The sequence below is a fragment of the Oryx dammah genome, unplaced genomic scaffold (genome assembly GCF_014754425.2).
Source record: "Oryx dammah isolate SB20612 unplaced genomic scaffold, SCBI_Odam_1.1 HiC_scaffold_24, whole genome shotgun sequence".
NCBI classification, from domain to species: Eukaryota; Metazoa; Chordata; class Mammalia; order Artiodactyla; family Bovidae; genus Oryx; species Oryx dammah.
Window position 1 is genome coordinate 69,608,665 of NW_024070208.1, and position 17,673 is coordinate 69,626,337.

The 17,673-nt window shown below is 40.9% G+C and overlaps 1 protein-coding gene across 1 annotated transcript in view; it reads left to right on the forward strand.

Moving 5' to 3' along the window:
• LOC120883239 (multidrug resistance-associated protein 4-like) overlaps positions 1-17,673 on the forward strand; it is a 236,405-nt gene that overhangs the window by 119,963 nt on the left and 98,769 nt on the right. The window contains exons 12-13 of the mRNA XM_040267267.1: positions 6,120-6,214; positions 6,441-6,527. Coding sequence (XP_040123201.1) covers positions 6,120-6,214; positions 6,441-6,527 — 182 coding nt within the window. The remainder of the gene's footprint in view (positions 1-6,119; positions 6,215-6,440; positions 6,528-17,673) is intronic.

The window sequence follows — 17,673 nt, forward strand, 5'->3', positions numbered from 1 at the left end:
TAAAGCCAAAAGCATGAGATGATAATTTCTGAGCTCCACAGAGAAAGAAGATGAAATAATGAATTTCCAAAACAGAGCTATTGCTGCCTTTCATTGGATGCACTCCAGTTTAAGCTTTGAATGAGCAGGGAACCTGTGTACCTGTATGTCTTTGTGGCTGTCAGGGAGGGTTATGATGGAAACAATCACTTTCTTTTTCTTGTGGTCGCATGCTTTACATATTGTGATCCAGACTATGAGCAGGGTGCCATTGTTAGCTTGATGTGAAAATAGGCCTCAGTCACCAATAGGAAGTTATAATCAATTCATGTCCTTTTTTTATTTATGGAAGGTGTTCATATGTGTGTTTTGATTCTCACAACATCATTGAGTTTAGTGACTCTTGTTTCTGCAGTACATTCTGTAGAAGAGGAAAGTGAGAGGGAGATCAGAAAACTTCTTATCCTGGAGACCCCACTGTGCCACTTGCTTTCTCCCCAAATTTGCTAAAGTAGAGACAAAAGAGGGCTTTATCTGCAGAAAGGTACTGCTGGGCATCATAGATTGATGCCTGATGGGTTTAGTAGATAACAAACTTCCCAAACTCTGTTTGTCTGTGCCAGGATCTGTCCAGTGGTAATTACAGGCAATCTAAGATTTGTAATATAAGGCTGTGTAATATAAACTTTGTTTGTTATCTTGTCATTTGGTGATGTTCTTATTATCTCTCCCTCCCACCTCACCAGATACTCTGATTTGTCTATTTAGTTCTTAAATAATGTTAAATTATAACTTTTGATAGATTCCCAGATTCTCAAGTTGAAACTTCATATCCTTAGCTTTCAGTTTTTCCTGCTTCCATGAATAAGAATCTACTTAGTCCAGCAGTTTATCTTGGTGTACCTTGAACACACTGTTTCTTTCCCTTTGGTTTTTCATGCCCAGCCTGTTCCGTTTTTTTTTTTTTTTTTTAAATGCTTTATTTTAGAGCAGTTTTAGGTTTATAGAAAAATTGAGCAGGTACTGCAGAGTTCCCATACATTCCATCTTCTGATTACCTCTCCCCCAGTTTTCTCTATTATTGTCTGCATTAGTATGGGACATTTGTTACAATAGATGAAAGCCCCAAAATACATTATTATTAACTAAAATTCATACTTTACATTAAATTTCATTTTTATTGTACAGTTCTATGGGTTTTGACAAATACGTAATGTCATACATTCACTAGCACATTATCATACAGAGGTTTTACTGCCCTAAAAATCTGTGCTGTGCATCGTCATCTTTCCACTTCACTCAACCATTAGTGGTCACTGATCTTTTTCAAGTATTTATAGTTTGCCTTTTTCATAGCGTTTTAGAAAATGAAGCATTTTCAAACTGGCTTCTTTAATTTAGTCAAATGCATTTAAGATTTCCCCACATGGCAAAATGAAGCATTTCAGACTGCCTTCTTTAATTTAGTCAAATGCATTTAAGATTTCTCCACATGGCCTGATAACTCATTTGTTTTTATTGCTAAATAATATCCCATGGTATGGTTGCACCTTGGTTTGTTTCTAAATGGAGCTAGTGAAGGCCATCTTTCTTGCTTCTAGTTCTTAGAAATTATGAAAGAAATTGATATGAGTATTGAGGTACAGGTTCCTATGTGGACATAAATTTTCAGTTCATATGGGCAAATATCTAGGAGAATGATTATTAGATCATGTAGTAAGCCCCATGCTAAACTTTGTAAAGAAAAGTGCCAAAATATCTTCCACAATGGCTGTGCCATTTCACATCCCATTAGTAATGAATTATAGTACCTGTTGCTCCACACCCTCTTCAATATTTGGTGCTTTCAGTGTTTTGAATTTTAGCCAGTCTAATAGGTCTATGTGACTGGTGATAGAAGCAAGATCCGATGCTGTAAAGAGCAATATTGCATAGGAACCTGGAATGTCAGGTCCATGAATCAAGGCAAATTGGAAGTGATCAAACAAGAGATGGCAAGGGTGAATGTTGACATTCTAGGAATCAGCAAACTAAAATGGACTGGAATGGGTGAATTTAACTCAGATGACCATTATATCTACTACTGCAGGCAGGAATCCCTCAGAAGAAATGGAGTAGCCATCATGGTCAACAAAAGAGTCCAAAATGCAGTACTTGGATGCAATCTTAAAAATGACAGAGTGATCTCTGTTTGTCTCCAAGGCAAACCATTCAATATCACAGTTATCCAAGTCTATGCCCCAACCAGTAATGCTGAAGAAGCTGAAGTTGAATGGTTTTATGAAGACCTACAAGACCTTTTAGAACTAACACCCAAAAAAAGATGTCCTTTTCCTTATAGGGGACTGGAATGCAAAAGGAGGAAGTCAAGAAACACCTGGAGTAACAGGCAAATTTGGCCTTGGAATGCAGAATGAAGCAGGGCAAAGACTAATAGAGTTTTGCCAAGCAAATGCACTGGTCATAACAAACACCCTCTTCCAACAACACAAGAGAAGACTCTACACACGGACATCACCAGATGGTCAACACTGAAATCAGATTGATTATATTCTATGCAGCCAAAGATGGAGAAGCTCTACACAGTCAACAAAAACAAGACCAGGAGCTGACTGTGGCTCAGCTCATGAACTCCTTATTACCAAATTCAGACTTAAATTTAAGAAAGTAGGGAAAGCCGCTAGACCATTCAGGTATGACCTAAATCAAATCCCTTATGATTATACAGTGGAAGTGAAAAATAGATTTAAGGGACTAGATCTGACAGATAGAGTGCCTGAAGAACTATGGAATGAGGTTCGTGACATTGTACAGGAGATAGGGATCAAGACCATCCCCATGGAAAAGAAATGCAAAAAAGCAAAATAGCTGTCTGGGGAGGCCTTACAAATAGCTGTGAAAAGAAGAGAGGTGAAAAGCAAAGGAGAAAAGGAAAGATATAGGCATCTAAACGCAGAGTTCCAAAGAATAGCAAGAAGAGATAAGAAAGCCTTCTACAGTGATCAATGCAAAGAAATAGAGGAAAAGAACAGAATGGGAAAGACTAGAGATCTCTTCAAGAAAATTAGAGATACCAAGGGAACATTTCATGCAAAGATGGGCTTGATAAAGGACAGAAATGGTCTGGACCTAACAGAAGCAGAAGATATTAAGAAGAGGTGGCAGGAATACACGGAAGAACTGTACAAAAAAGATCTTCACAACCCAGATAATCATGATGATGTGATCACTAATCTAGAGCCAGACATCTTGGAATGTGAAGCCAAGTGGGCCTTAGAAAACATCACTACGAACAAAGCTAGTGGAGGTGATTTCATTCCAATTGAGCTGTTTCAAATCCTGAAAGATGATGCTGTGAAAGTACTGCACTCAATATGCCAGCAACTTTGGAAAACTCAGCAGTGGCCACAGGACTGTAAAAGGTCAGTTTTCATTCCAATCCCAAAGAAAGGCAATGCTAAAGAATGTTCAAACTACCACACAATTGCACTCATCTCACATGCTAGTAAAGTAATGCTCAAGATTCTCCAAGCCAGGCTTCAGCAATACATGAACCATGAACTCCCTGACATTCAAGCTGGCTTTAGAAAAGGCAGAGGAACCAGAGATCAAATTGCCAACATCTGCTGGATCATGGAAAAAGCAAGAGAGTTCCAGAAAAACATCTATTTGTGCTTTATTGACTATGCCAAAGCCTTTGACTGTGTGGATTACAATAAACTAGAAAATTCTGCAAGCGATGGGAATACCAGACCACCTGACCTGCCCCTTGAGAAATCTGTATGCAGGTCAGGAAGCAACACTTAGAACTGGACCTGGAACAACAGACTGCTTCCAAATAGGAAAAGGAGTACATCAAGGCTGTATATTGTCACCCTGCTTATTTAACTTATATGCAGAGTACATCAGGAGAAACGCTGGACTGGAAGAAACACAAGCTGAAATCAAGATTGCCGGGAGAAATATCAATAACCTCATATATGCCGATGACACCACCCTTATGGTAGAAAGTGAAGAGGAACTAAAAAGCCTCTTGATCAAAGTGAAAGAGGAGAGCGAAAAAGTTGGCTTAAAGCTCAACATTCAGAAAACGAAGATCATGGCATCCGGTCCCATCACTTCACGGGAAATAGATGGGGAAAGAGTGGAAACAGTCCCAGACTTCATTTTTTTGGGCTCCAGAATCACTGCAGATGGTGAGTGCAGCCATCAAATTAAAAGACGCTTACTCCTTGGAAGAAAAGTTATGACCAACCTAGATAGCATATTCAAAAGCAGAGACATTACTTTGCTGACTAAGGTCCGTCTAGTTAAGGCTATGGTTTTTCCTGTGGTCATGTATGGATGTGAGAGTTGAACTGTGAAGAAGGCTGAGCACCAAAGAATTGATGCTTTTCAACTGTGGTGTTGGAGAAGACTCTTGAGAGTCCCTTGGACTGCAAGGAGATCCAACCAGTCCGTTCTGAAGGAGATCAGCCCTGGGATTTCTTTGGAAGTAATGATGCTAAAGCTGAAGCTCCGGTACTTTGGCCACCTCATGAGAAGAGTTGACTCATCGGAAAAGACTCTGATGCTGGGAGGGATTGCGGGCAGGAGGAGAAGGGGACGACAGAGGATGAGATGGCTGGATGGCATCACTGACTCGATGGACGTGAGTCTGAGTGAACTCCGGGAGTTGGTGATGGACAGGGAGGCCTGGCGTGCTGCCATCCATGGGGTTGCAAAGAGTCGAACATGACTGAGTGACTGAACTGAACTGAACTGAATAGATCTATAGTAGTATCTTGTTTTGATTTGTAATTTCCTGATGACATTTCTGTCGAATATCTTTTCACAATCTTGTTTTTTCTGCTTCAATTTCTTGTACTGATCTTGTCAGTCTACCACTTGCCTTAAGTATCACTGTGGAAGACACAGGTCAGATATTATCTCTTCAGAGAGAATGGGAAGCTGAGGCTGAGATCAGTAAAATGTTTTGTTTAAGACACATTTACTCCTTGATAAAGTAAGATCTGTGCCTTCACCTCCTGGGCCACTGGCTCTCACACCTGTGCCTCTAGCACAGACCTTCACACCTGCATGTCCAGCTGCACTGTGACACCACTGTGAGTTCATCTCAGCTTGTCCACAAGAGAAATCTAAACCTGCCTCCACCATCTTCCCCAACTCAGTGAATGGAGACCCTGTCCTTCCCCTTCCTCACCCTAGACACCATAGTCCTCTTCTCTTACAGCCCACACCTGTCCCGTCAGCAGGTCTTCCAGACTCCACCTTCCAAGTGTGTCTGGAGTGTGATCCCCTCTCTCCATTCCTGCTGCTTCCACTCTGGTCCTGGCCACTGTCATCTCTCACCTAGATTATTCCAGTAGCCTCCTCACGTGTATCTGCCCTTGCCTTTCTCCCATTATTGTCTGTTTTCCACAAAGGACAGGATTGATTTCTTAAAAATCTCAGACCATGTCAATACGCCCCTTAGTCCTTTACTGGAGTGACCCCAGGCTCCTCCTGCTCTTTCTCCGCCCTCACTCCCCTCATTCTTACTCTGCTCTGCTCTCCTGGCCTCCTTGCTTGTCCTGAACCCCTTGGGCATCTCCCTGTGGCCCCTGCACTCACCCCTCCCTCTGTGTGGAGCAGCTTCTCCAGGTCTCCCTGAGCCCCTCCCCCGGATCTGCTCACACCCCTCTGAGCAGAGCCCTCACATGCCAATGTGGACTCACTTCCCCCCTTTACTCTCCATCTGCCTGAGCTGGCTTCCTTTTCCTTCCTGTCCTCAGTACTTGTGCTCAGGTTAATTTTCCATACCATCCGTTTCCCACCATGGAAAGAAATTCTGAGCCTTTGTTTCCTCATGGCTGAATTCTTGTGCCCAGAGTGATGCCTGCTGTATAGTTGATGCTCAGTAAATACCTGTTATAATGGTTAAATGCATAAATGCTGTGAAAAAAAAATATAGAATGAAAACACATTAAACCCTGAGAATTTTTTAAAAAATGTTCAAAGTTACAATTTAGTTGCTATAAAAATACACTGCTGCTGATCAAACACTTGTATGAAGTACTAACACTGAAGGGCTAAGATGGCAGGAGGACAACACATTTTAATTCTTTGTTTTTTTTTTTCTCTTTTCTCTCTCTATGTAGGATTTACAGTTTCTGGAGAATAGAGATTTAACTGTCGTAGGAGACCGAGGAACCACACTGAGTGGGGGGCAGAAAGCCCGGGTCAGCCTCGCCAGGTAAATGGCACTTCAGTTGTCATTCTGCCCCTCCTTCTCCATGGCTCCTAGTGGTTGTGAGCACACAGACCCTGCTCACCGGGTGGGCCTGTGTGAAGCAGGGTCTTGGCTCTTTCCCTAGGCTCTTGGGATGAACATAAAGAGTTTTCAAACACTGTCACGATTCAGAGATGAGATTTCAGGGAATTTGAAGTAGGCTCTCCTGATGCCTCTCTACATTTTCTAGAGCCCTGTATCAGGACGCAGACATCTACCTCCTGGATGATCCACTCAGCACAGTGGATGCAGAAGTCAGCAGGCACTTGTTCAAACAGTGAGTTTGCTTCTGTTTTCTATCATCTCTGCTCTCCAGGAACTCTATAGAGATCAGGGAAGAGAGCTCAGGAAAGCCTTTGTACTTTGGGAGACTCAGCTCGCTCTGCCTGGTGTCTCTCTCTCCCCTCTCTTCCCCTCACAGAAGATCCATCATAGAGAAATTTTACATCATACTGAGGCCAGGACAGGAAAATACAGCAGGTGCTTCCAGTGTGTGGAGGACAGTGGGGTCTGTGCTTTAGGGAGTGAGGGATAGATGGCAGATTTCCCCCTGCTACTTGTAGTTGCTGAATCCAGACCCCAGGGATAGGAAGGGTGATGAATAGGGTGGTCTGGTGGTCTAGTGGTTAAGAATCTGCCTTGCGATGCAGTGGACACAGGTTTTATCCCTGTTGGAGAACTAAGATTTCTTATGCCATGGAGTAACTAAGCCCATGGGTCACAACTGTTGAGCCTGCATGCTCCAGAACCTGCACACCACAGCTTGAGAGTCTGCATTGCAACAAAAGATGCTGCATGAAATGACTAAGACCTGACACAGCGAAATAAATAAATAAATATTTAAAAAGAAGAAAGATGATGCATGCTTTTTATTTTTTTTCTTTTTGTGTATGTGTCAGGGGGAAATGTTCTGCATAATCTTGAGTCTAGAGTGACGTTGTGAAATTACAGGAGGCTCACTCTGCCTCTGGCATCACATGTTCTATGCACACAGCCTTGTGGTTTAGATATAGCCTTTTCTTAAAGTTGTCCAGGGTGCAAGACCTCAGACTTCCCCCAGTCATCCAGGCTAGTCCCAAACTCACCTCCAGTGCTAGCTCATGTCGTCCCCTCTGCCTGACATCTCTTTTCTCCTCTCCTTACCTTCTAGTTATTTTTTTTCCCCCTCTGTGTAACACTTTAGAGGTTTTTTTTTTGGACTTATTTTTTAAAATTTTACTTTGAAGCTAATTACTTTACAATATTGTATTGGTTTTGCCATACATTGACATGAATCCACCATGGGTGTACATGTGTTCCCCATCCTGAACCCCCCTCCCACCTCCCTCCCTCCCTATCCCATCCCTCACTGGGATGACCCAGAGGGATGCATGTTTTTTAAATTGGAGAATGGGACTAGGTGACCTGCTACTTGGCTGCCAGTTCTTTTCCTCCATCATTTGTTTAAGGCACGTTAGAAGCCAAGTTTTTAGTACTGCATATGACTTCTGTGGAAAGGACTTTGTTTATTTTGCTTGTCATTCTGTTGGTCTGAAATTCTTAGTGAAGTCTAGAATTTCAAAGTGATTTATTCCTTACCAGCATATGGCCTCAAACATTAACACTGCTTCATCAATGCTTAGTAGAATGAATACTTAGACCCACATGTAGGGTTAACTTGAATTTGAAACTAGGTATCTAGAATCTGACTCTTACTTTGCATCTGGAATTTGTTGTTGGTAGTTCTTGTTTGACCACTGAATCCTTGAGGTAGAAAGACTCTGATGCTTTTCTGTGTATAATGTGTCCTAATATGCGCTGACCAAGAGCTCTGGTGGAGTCTAGATGGGTCTTTTTGAAAGTCTCACAAACTTGCTTTTTCTGAAGCAGCATCCACATCTACTCCATCTTGCTGTTGTTCACCTTGGTGAAGCCAACAAGTCCTTCCAGCTGCACTTATTAAAGCCTTGCTGTGTGCCCTGAGATCAATGCCCTTAGAGATGTCACTGCACAAAACCTCTTAGTTTACAAAGCAAGATGGTCAACCAGGAGAGGGGAAGGACCCACACTGGGCAGAATTAAGGGAGATAGGACACTCAGCTCTCATTCCTGCCTGTAAGGAGCCTGTCTCTATGTGGAGCTTGTTAAGACAGAAGGCTGGGAAAATTTCAGCAGCTCAGTTCAGTTCAGTCACTGAGTCATGTTCGACTTTTTGTGACCCCATGGGCTGCAGCATGCCAGGCCTCCCTGTCTATCACCAAATCCCAGAGTTTACTCAAACTCATGTCCATTGAGTTGGTGATGCCATCCAACCATCTCATCCTCTGTCATCCCCTTCTCCTCCTTCCTTCAATCTTTCCCAACATCAGGGTCTTTTCAAATGAGTCAGTTCTTTGTGTCAGGTGGCCAAAGTATTGGAGTTTCAACTTCAACATCAGTCCTTCCAATGAATATTCAGGACTGATTTCCTTTAGGATGGACTGGTTGGATCTCCTTGCAGTCCAAGGGACTCTCCAATACCACAGTTCAAAAGCATCAATTCTTTGGCACTCAGCTTTCTTTATAGTCCAACTCTTACATCCATTCATGACTACTGGAAAAACCATAGCTTTGACTACATGGACGTTTGTTGGCAAAGTAAAGTCTCTGATTTTTAAGAAGCTGTCTAGGTTGGTCATAACTTTTCTTTCAAGGAGTAAGCGTCTTTTAATTTCATGGCTGCACTCACCATCTGCAGTGATTTGGGAGCTCCCCAAAATGAAGTCTCACTGTTTCCACTGTTTTCCCATCTATTTCCCATGCAGTGATGGGACCAGATGCCATGATCTTTTTCTGAATGTTGAGTTTTAAGCCAACTTTTTCACTCTCCTCTTTCACTTTCATCAAGAGGTTCTTTAGTTCTTCTTCGCTTTCTGCCATAAGGGTGGAGTCATCTGCATATCTGAGGTTATTGATATTTCTTCTGGCAATCTTGATTCCAGATTGTGCTTCATCCAGCTCAGCATTTCTCATGATGCCCTCTGCATATAAGTTAAATAAGCAGGGTATCAGTATACAGCCTTGACTTTCAGTATACTCCTTTCCCGATTTGGAACCAGTCTGTTGTTCCATGTCCAGTTCTAACTGTTGCTTCTTGACATTTAGAGGGTTTTAATACAGGATGGTAAGTGGTGAGTGAAAGCAGAAGTGGCAGCTGGAGGCTTTCACTGAAGTTGGAAAGTTCCCTGTGCCCGGGGCTGGGTGGAAAGTGCTTTGGGAGCCTGCATGCTGTGCAGGTGTGTGGAGGCTGAGAAGAGGACCCAGTTCTTTTTAAAAAATTAATTAGTTAATTAATTTTAGTTTACAATATTGTATTGGTTTTACCATACATTGACTTGAATCCACTGTGGGTGTACATGTGTTCCCCATCCCATCCCTCTGGGTCATCTCAGTGCACCAGCCCTGAGCTCCCTGTATTATAAATTGAACCTGGACTGGCGATTTGTCTCACATATGATAATTTATATGTTTCAATGCTATTCCTCCATGTCATCCCACCCTCGCTCTCTCCCACAGAGTCCAAAAGACTGTTCAATACATCTGTGTCTCTTTTGCTGTCTTGCATACAGATTTATCGTTACCATCTTTCTAAATTCCATACATATGTGTTAGTATACTGTATTGGTGTTTTTCTTTCTGGCTTACTTCATGCTGTATAATAGGCTCCAGTTTCATCCACCTGGTTAGAACTGATTCAAATGTATTATTTTTAATGGCTGAGTAATATTCTATTGTGTATATGTACCACAGCTTTTTTATCCACTCATCTGCTGATGGGCATCTAGGTTGCTCCCATGTCCTAGCAATTATAAATAGTGCTGCGATGAACGTTGAGATACATGTGTCTCTTTCAGTTATGGTTTCCTCAGTGTGTATGCCCAGCAGTGTGATTGCTGGGTCATATGGCATTCTATTTCCAGTTTTTTAAGGGATTGCCACACTGTTCTCTATAGTGGCTGTACTAGTTTGCATTCCCACCAACGGTATAAGAAGGTTCCCTTTTCTTGACACACTGTCCAGCATTTATTGCTTGCAGACTTTTGGATAGCCGCCATTCTGACTGGCATGAAATGGTACCTCACTATGGTTTTGATTTGCATTTGTCTGATGATGAGTGATGTTGAGCATCTCTTCATGTGTTTGTTAGCCATCTGTATGTCTTCTTTGGAGAAATGTCTGTTTAGTTCTTTGGCCTACTTTTTGAATGGGTCTTTTATTTTTCTGGAATTGAGCTGCAGGTGTTGCTTGTATATTTTTGAGATTAATTCTTTGTCCATTGCTTCATTTGCTATTATTTTCTCTCATTCCAAAGGCTGTCTTTTTATCTTGATTATAGTTTCCTTTGTTGTGCAGAAGCTTTTAATTTTAATTACGTCCCATTTGTTTATTTTTGCTTTTGTTTCCAATATTCTGGAAGGTGGGTCATAGAGGATACTGCTGTGGTTCATGTTGGAGAGTGTTTTGCCTATGTTTTCCTCTAGGAGTTTAATAGTTTCTGGTCTTATGTTTAGATCTTTAATCCATTTTGAGTTTATTTTTTTGTATGGTGTTAGAAAGTGTTCTAGTTTCATTCATGTACAAGTGGTTGACCAGTTTTCCCAGCACCTCTTGTTTAAGAGATTGTCTTTAATTCATTGAATGTTCTTGCCTCCTTTGTTGAAGATAAGGTGTCCATAGGTGCGTGGATTTATCTCTGGGCTTTCTATTTTGTTCCATTGATTTGTATTTCTGTCTTTGTGCCGGTACCATACTGTCTTGATGATGGTGGCTTTGTAGTAGAGCCTGAAGTCAGGCAGGTTGATTCCTCCAGTTCCGTTCTTCTTTCTCAAGATTGCTTTGGCTATTTGAGTTTTTTTGTATTTCCAAACAAACTGTGAAATTATTTGTTCTAGTTCTCTGAAAAATACCATTGGTAGCTTGATAGAGATTGCATTGAATCTATAGATTGTTTTGGATAGTATACTCATTTTCACTATATTGATTCTTCCAATCCATGAACACGGTATATTTCTCCATCTATTAGTGTCCTCTTTGATTTCTTTCACTAGTGTTTTACAGTTTTCTATATATAGGTCTTTTGTTTCTTTAGGTAGATTTATTCCCAAGTATTTTATTCTTTTCATTGCAATGGTGAATAGAATTGTTTCCTTAATTTCTCTTTCTGTTTTCTCATTATTAGTGTATAGGAATGCAAGGAATTTCTGTGTGTTGATTTTATATTCTGCAAATTTACTATATTCATTGATTAGCTCTAGTAATTTTCTGGTGGAGTCTTTAGGGTTTTCTATGTAGAGGATCATGTCATCTGCAAATAGTGAGAGTTTTACTTCTTCTTTTCCAATCTGGATTCCTTTTATTTCTTTTTCTGCTCTGATTGCTATGGCCAAAACTTCCAAAACTATGTTGAATAGTGGTGGTAAGAGTGGGCACCCTCGTCTTTTTCCTGACTTTAGGGGAAATGTTTTCCATTTTTCACCATTGAGGATAATGTTTGCTGAGAGTTTGTTGTATATAGCTTTTATTATGTTGAGGTATGTTCCTTCTATTCCTGCTTTCTGGAGGTTTGTTTTTTTTTTTTTTAAATCATAAATGGATGTTGAATTTTGTCAAAGGCTTTCTCTGCATCTATTGAGATAATCATATGGCTTTTATTTTTCAATTTGTTAATGTGGTATATTACATTGATTGAGTTGTGGATATTGAAGAATCCTTGCACCCCTGGGATAAAACTACTTGGTTATGATGTATGATCTTTTTATATGTTGTTGGATTCTGTTTGCTAGAATTTTATTAAGGATTTTTGCATTTTTGTTCATCAGTGATATTGGGCTATAGTTTTCTTTTTTTGTGGCATCTTTGTCAGGTTTTGGTATTAGGGTGATGGTGGCCTCATAGAATGAGTTTGGAAGTTTACCTTCCTCTGCAATTATCTGGAAGAGTTTTAGTAGAATAGGTGTTCTCTAAATTTTTGGTAGAATTCAGGTGTGAAGCCGTCTGGTTCTGGGCTTTTGTTTGTTGGAAGATTTCTGAATACAGTTTCAATTTCCATACTTGTGATAGGTCTATTATGATTTTCTATTTCTTCCTGGTTCAGTTTTGGAAAATGGTACTTTTCTAAGAATTTGTCCATTTCTTCCAAGTTGTCCATTTTATCTGCATATAGTTGCTGATAGTAGTCTCTTATGATCCTTTGTATTTCTGTGTTGTCTGTTGTGATCACTCCATTTTCATTTCTAATTTTATTGATTTGATTTTTCTCCCTTTACTTCTTGATGAGTCTGCCTAATGGTTTGTGAATTTTATTTATCTTCTCAGAGAATCAGCTTTTGGTTTTGTTGATTTTTGTCTCTTTTGTTTCTTTTGCATTTATCTCTGCCCTAATTTTTAAGATTTCTTTCTTTCTACTAACCCTGGGGTTCTTCATTTCTTCCTTTTCAAGTTACTTTAGGTATAGAGTTAGGTTATTTATTTGACTTTTTTCTTGTTTCTTGAGGTAAGCCTGTATTGCTATGACCCTTCCCCTTAGCACTGCTTTTATAGTGTCCCACAGGTTTTGGGTTGTTGTGTTTTCATTTTCATTACTTTCTATGCATATGTTGATTTCTTTTTTGATTTCTTCTGTGATTTGTTGGTTATTCAGCAGCGTGTTGTTCAGCCTCCATATGTTGGAATTTTTAATAGTTTTTCTCCTGTAATTGACATCCAATCTTACTATATTGTGGTCAGAAAAGATTCTTGGAATGAGTTCAAGTTTTTTGAATTTACCAAGGCTAGATTTATGACCCAGGGTGTGATCTATCCTGGAGAAGGTTCCGAGTGCACTTGAGAAAAAGGTGAAATTCATTGTTTTGGGGTGAAATGTCCTGTAGATATCAGTTAGGTCTAACTGGTCTATTGTATCATTTAAAGTTTGTGTTTCCTTGTTAACTTTCTGTTTAGTTGATCTATCCATAGGTGTGGGTGGGATATTAATGTCTCCCACTATTATTGTGTTATTGTTAATTTTCCCTTTCATACTTGTTAGCATTTGTCTTACATATTGTGGTGCTCCTATGTTGGGTGCATATATATTTATGATTCTTATATCTTCTTCTTGGATTGGTCCTTTGATCATTCTGTAGTGTCCTTCTTTGTCTCTTTTCACAGCCTTTGTTTTAAAGTCTATTTTATCTGATATGAGTATTGCTACTCCTGCTTTCTTTTGGTCTCTATTTGCGTGGAATATCTTTTCACAGCCCTTCACTTTCAGTCTGTATTTGTCACCTGTTTTGAGGTGGGTCTCTTGTAGACAACATATATAGGGGTCTTATTTTTGTATCCATTCAGCCAGTCTTTGTCTTCTGGTTGGGGCATTCAACCCATTTACATTTAAGATAAATATTAATAAGTATGATCCCATTGCCCACTTTATTGTTTTGGGTTCGAGTTATATACCCTTTCTGAGTTTCCTGTCTAGAGAAGATCCTTTAGCATTTGTTGGAGAGCTGGTTTGGTGGTGCTGAATTCTCTCAGCTTTTGCTTGTCTGTAAAGCTTTTGATTTCTCCTTCATATTTGAGTGAGATCCTTGCTGGGTACAGTAATCTGGGCTGTAGGTTATTTTCTTTTATCACTTTAAGTATGTCCTGCCATTCCCTTCTGGCCTGAAGAGTTTCTATTGAAAGATCAGCTGTTATCCTTATGGGAATCCCATTATGTGTTATTATTTGTTTTTCCCTTCTGCTTTTAGTATTTGTTCTTTGTGTCTGATCTTTGTTATTTTGATTAATATGTGTCTTGGGCTATTTTGCCTTGGGTTTATCTTATTTGGAACTCTCTGGGTTTCTTGGACTTGGGTGATTATTTCCTTCCCCATTTTAGGGAAATTTTCAACTATTATCTCCTCAAGTATTTTCTCACGGTCTTTCTTTTTGTCTTCTTTTTCTGGGACTCCTATGATTCGAATGTTGGGGTGTTTAACATTGTCCCAGAGGTCTCTGAGGTTGTCCTCAATTCTTTTAATTCTTTTTTCCTCTCTGTTTCATTGATTTCTATCATATTATCTTCTACCTCACTAATCCTATCTTCTGCCTCCGTTATTCTACTGTTAGTTGCCTCCAGAGTGTTTTTTTAATATCATTTATTGCATTATTCATTATATATTGACTCTTTTTATTTCTTCTAGGTCATTGTTAAACCTTTCATGCATCTTTTCAATCCTTGTCTCCAGGCTATTTATCTGTAACTCCAATTTGTTTTCAAGATTTTGGATCATTTTCACTATCATTATTCATAATTCTTTATCAGGTAGATTCCCTATCTCTTCCTCTTTTGTTTGGTTTGGTGGGCATTTATCCTGTTCCTTTTCCTGCCGGGTATTTCTCTGCCTTTTCATCTTGTTTATATTGCTGTGTTTGAGGTGGCCTTTCTGTATTTTGGCAGTTGGTGGTTCCTCTTTATTGTGGCGGTTCCTCATCGTGGGTGGGGTTGTACAGGTGGCTTGTCAAAGTTTCCTGGTTAGGGAAGCTTGTGTAGGTGTTCTGACGGGTGGAGCTGGATATCTTCTCTCTGGAGTGCAATGAAGTGTCCAGTAATGAGTTTTGGGATGTCAGTGGGTTTAGTGTGATTTTGGGCAGCCTATATATTGAGGCTCAGGGTTATGTTCCTGTGTTGCTGGAGAATTTGCATGGTATGTCTTGCTCTGGAGCTTGTTGGCCCTTAAGTGGTTCTTGGTTTCAGTTTAGGTATGGAGGCATTTGATGAGCTCCTATTGATTAATGTTCCCTGGAGTCAGGAGTTCTCTGGTGTTCTCAGGATTTGGACTTAAGCCTCCTGCCTCTGTTTTTCAGTCTTATTCTTACAGTAGCCTCAAGACTTCTCCATCTACACATCAACAATGATAAAACATCTAGGTTAATGAAGAAAAGTTTCTATACAGTGAGGGACACCCAGAGAGGTACACAGAATTACATGGAAAAGAGAAGAGGGAGGAAGAAGATAGATGTGACCAGGAGGAGAAGAGGAGGAATCAAAAGGCGAGAGAGCAAGCTAGCCAGTAATCACTTCCCTATGTGCTCTTTACTGTCTGGACCCCTCAGAGATGTTCATGGAGTTACATAGAGGAGAGGGAGGAAGTAGACAGAGGTGGCCAGGAGGATAAAGGGGGGAATCAAAAGGAGAGAGACAGATCCAGCTAGTAATCAGTTCCTTAAGTGTTCTCCACAGCCCAGAACACACAAAGAGATTCACCGATTTGGGTAGAGAAGAAAAGGGGGATGGGAGAGATAGAGGCGACCTGTTGGAGAAAAAGGAGAGTCAAAAGGGGGAGAGAGCAATCAGGCCAGTGAGCTTGCTTCCAAGTTAAAATGGGTACTGAAGATTAGGTTCTTAAAGGTACAAAGTTGATAACAAATACCAGAAAGCAAAGATTAAAAATCTAGAGTAGAGGTTAGATTCTCAAAATTACAATATTAAAAAAAAACCAAAACAACAAAGTCACAAAAATTGTAAAATATATATATACATATATATATATATGTATATATATATATGAAGTTTGCTTTAAAAATAACATCTTTTTTTGCAAGGTAATAGTAGGTTATAAAAACGAAAATTAAAGCTGTAACAGGGACTTAAAAATAAAAAAAATAATTTTTTTTTAATTTAAAAAATGATAATAGTAAAAATATATCTAAGACTTTCTCTGGAGCTGTTGCAGACAGTGTGGGGTCAGTTCATTTTCAGATAGTTCCTTGGTCCGGCTTGTACTTCTCAAGGTCTATAGGCCCCTTCCTATGTAGTTGGTGCTAACTACAGGATTTTAATCTATTGCACCTGTCACTTCCAGAGTGGTTCCCTCTGTTTATTTTAGCTTCTTCTGTTTGTTGATCTCTTCAGTGTCTAATTTCTGCCCTGACACAGGGGCACGGTGGTGTTCACTTTTTTTTAGGCTCGTTTGTTCAGTCATGCTTTGGGGAGGGAGGAACACTGCAAACAAATATCACTGGTGTGTGCTCACAGTGATTCAGCCATACTGGGTTTGCCCCCACTCACAGCGTGTGTGCTTCTTCAGTCTACACTGCTCAGACTCTAGGTTGCTCTGCTGGGAACTGTCTGATGCAGGCCCTGGATTGCATGCACTTCCCATTTCTAAGCTGCTCAGGTTCAGGTTCTTGGATACTCCACAAAGGTGCAGATTTGGTTGGGCCTGCATTTTGTACCCATCCCAGGTCTGAGCAGCTCAGGTGACCAGGTGCTTGGCACGTGTAGTTGCCCCCAGTTGAAGGCTGCAGCTTATCCCCTCCCCCATCCCAGCCACTCGGCTTTCTGGCTGTACAATGGGCGTGCATTTTTCAGGTGTGCTGTGTATCTCTTCTGGGGTGCTGATCTCTGGCTGCGACCCTCCTGGCAGATTTCTACCATCCAGAATCCCAAGAAGTCTTGGTTAGCAACAAAGTCTGCATGCAGTTTGGTATAGGATGCCTCTCTGGGGCCGCAATTGCCCCCTTCCAGCTCTGGCTGCCCTCGCCTGCCTGTCTCCAGTTGGGGATGGGCTGGTCCACAGCCAGCTAGCTCTGCTCAGTCCTTCATTCTGTGAGCATGCCTGGTGGGGTCTTAGGTTAGAGCTTTTCATGGGGTAGCTATCCCACAGTCTAGGTTGCTATCTCAAGCTAGTTCCCTCAGATTGCCCTCAGGGCATTCAGGAGGGTCCTTACCCTAAGCAATGCAGCCCGTTCCTCCCTATCCCTCCCCCACTTGCTAGTGGGAGATGCGAGCGTCTGGGCTGCTGCTCTGCTGCGAGTTGCTGTTAGGCACGTGATCTGTGGGTTTTAATAATTTATTTATTTTTCCTCCTGGTTATTTTGCCCTCTGAGATTCCAAGGCTCACCACAGACCCTCCGGAGAGACTGTTTCCTGGTGTTTGGAAACTTCTCTCTTTTTTAAGACTCCCTTCCTGGGATGGATCTCCATCCCTACCTCTTTTGCCTCTCTTTTTGTCTTTTATATTTTGTCCTACCTCCTTTCAAAGACAATGGGCTGCCTTTCTGGGTGCCTGATATCCTCTGCCAGCATTCAGAAGTTGTTCTATGGAATTTGCTCAGCGTTCAAATGTTCTTTTGATGAATTTGTGGGGGAGAAAGTGGTCTCCCCATCCTATTCCTCTGCCATCTTAGGACCGCCTCCGAGGACCCAGTTCTTTTGCTGAAGGATGAGTAGAAGCTCAGGTGTGGAGGGAGGAGGAAACAGGACTGTGAGGAGAACAGCAGGTATGTCCTTACCTGGAGGAGGCAGGATGTTCGGCAGAGAGAAGCTATTTAGAAATTCTTGCTTTCAGGTCCTGTGTTAGTTTGCTGGGGCTGTGTCCATCCAGGCTGCTCTCACAGGAGACCAGAGCCTGGGAAGCTTAGAAATAATAGAAGTTTATCTC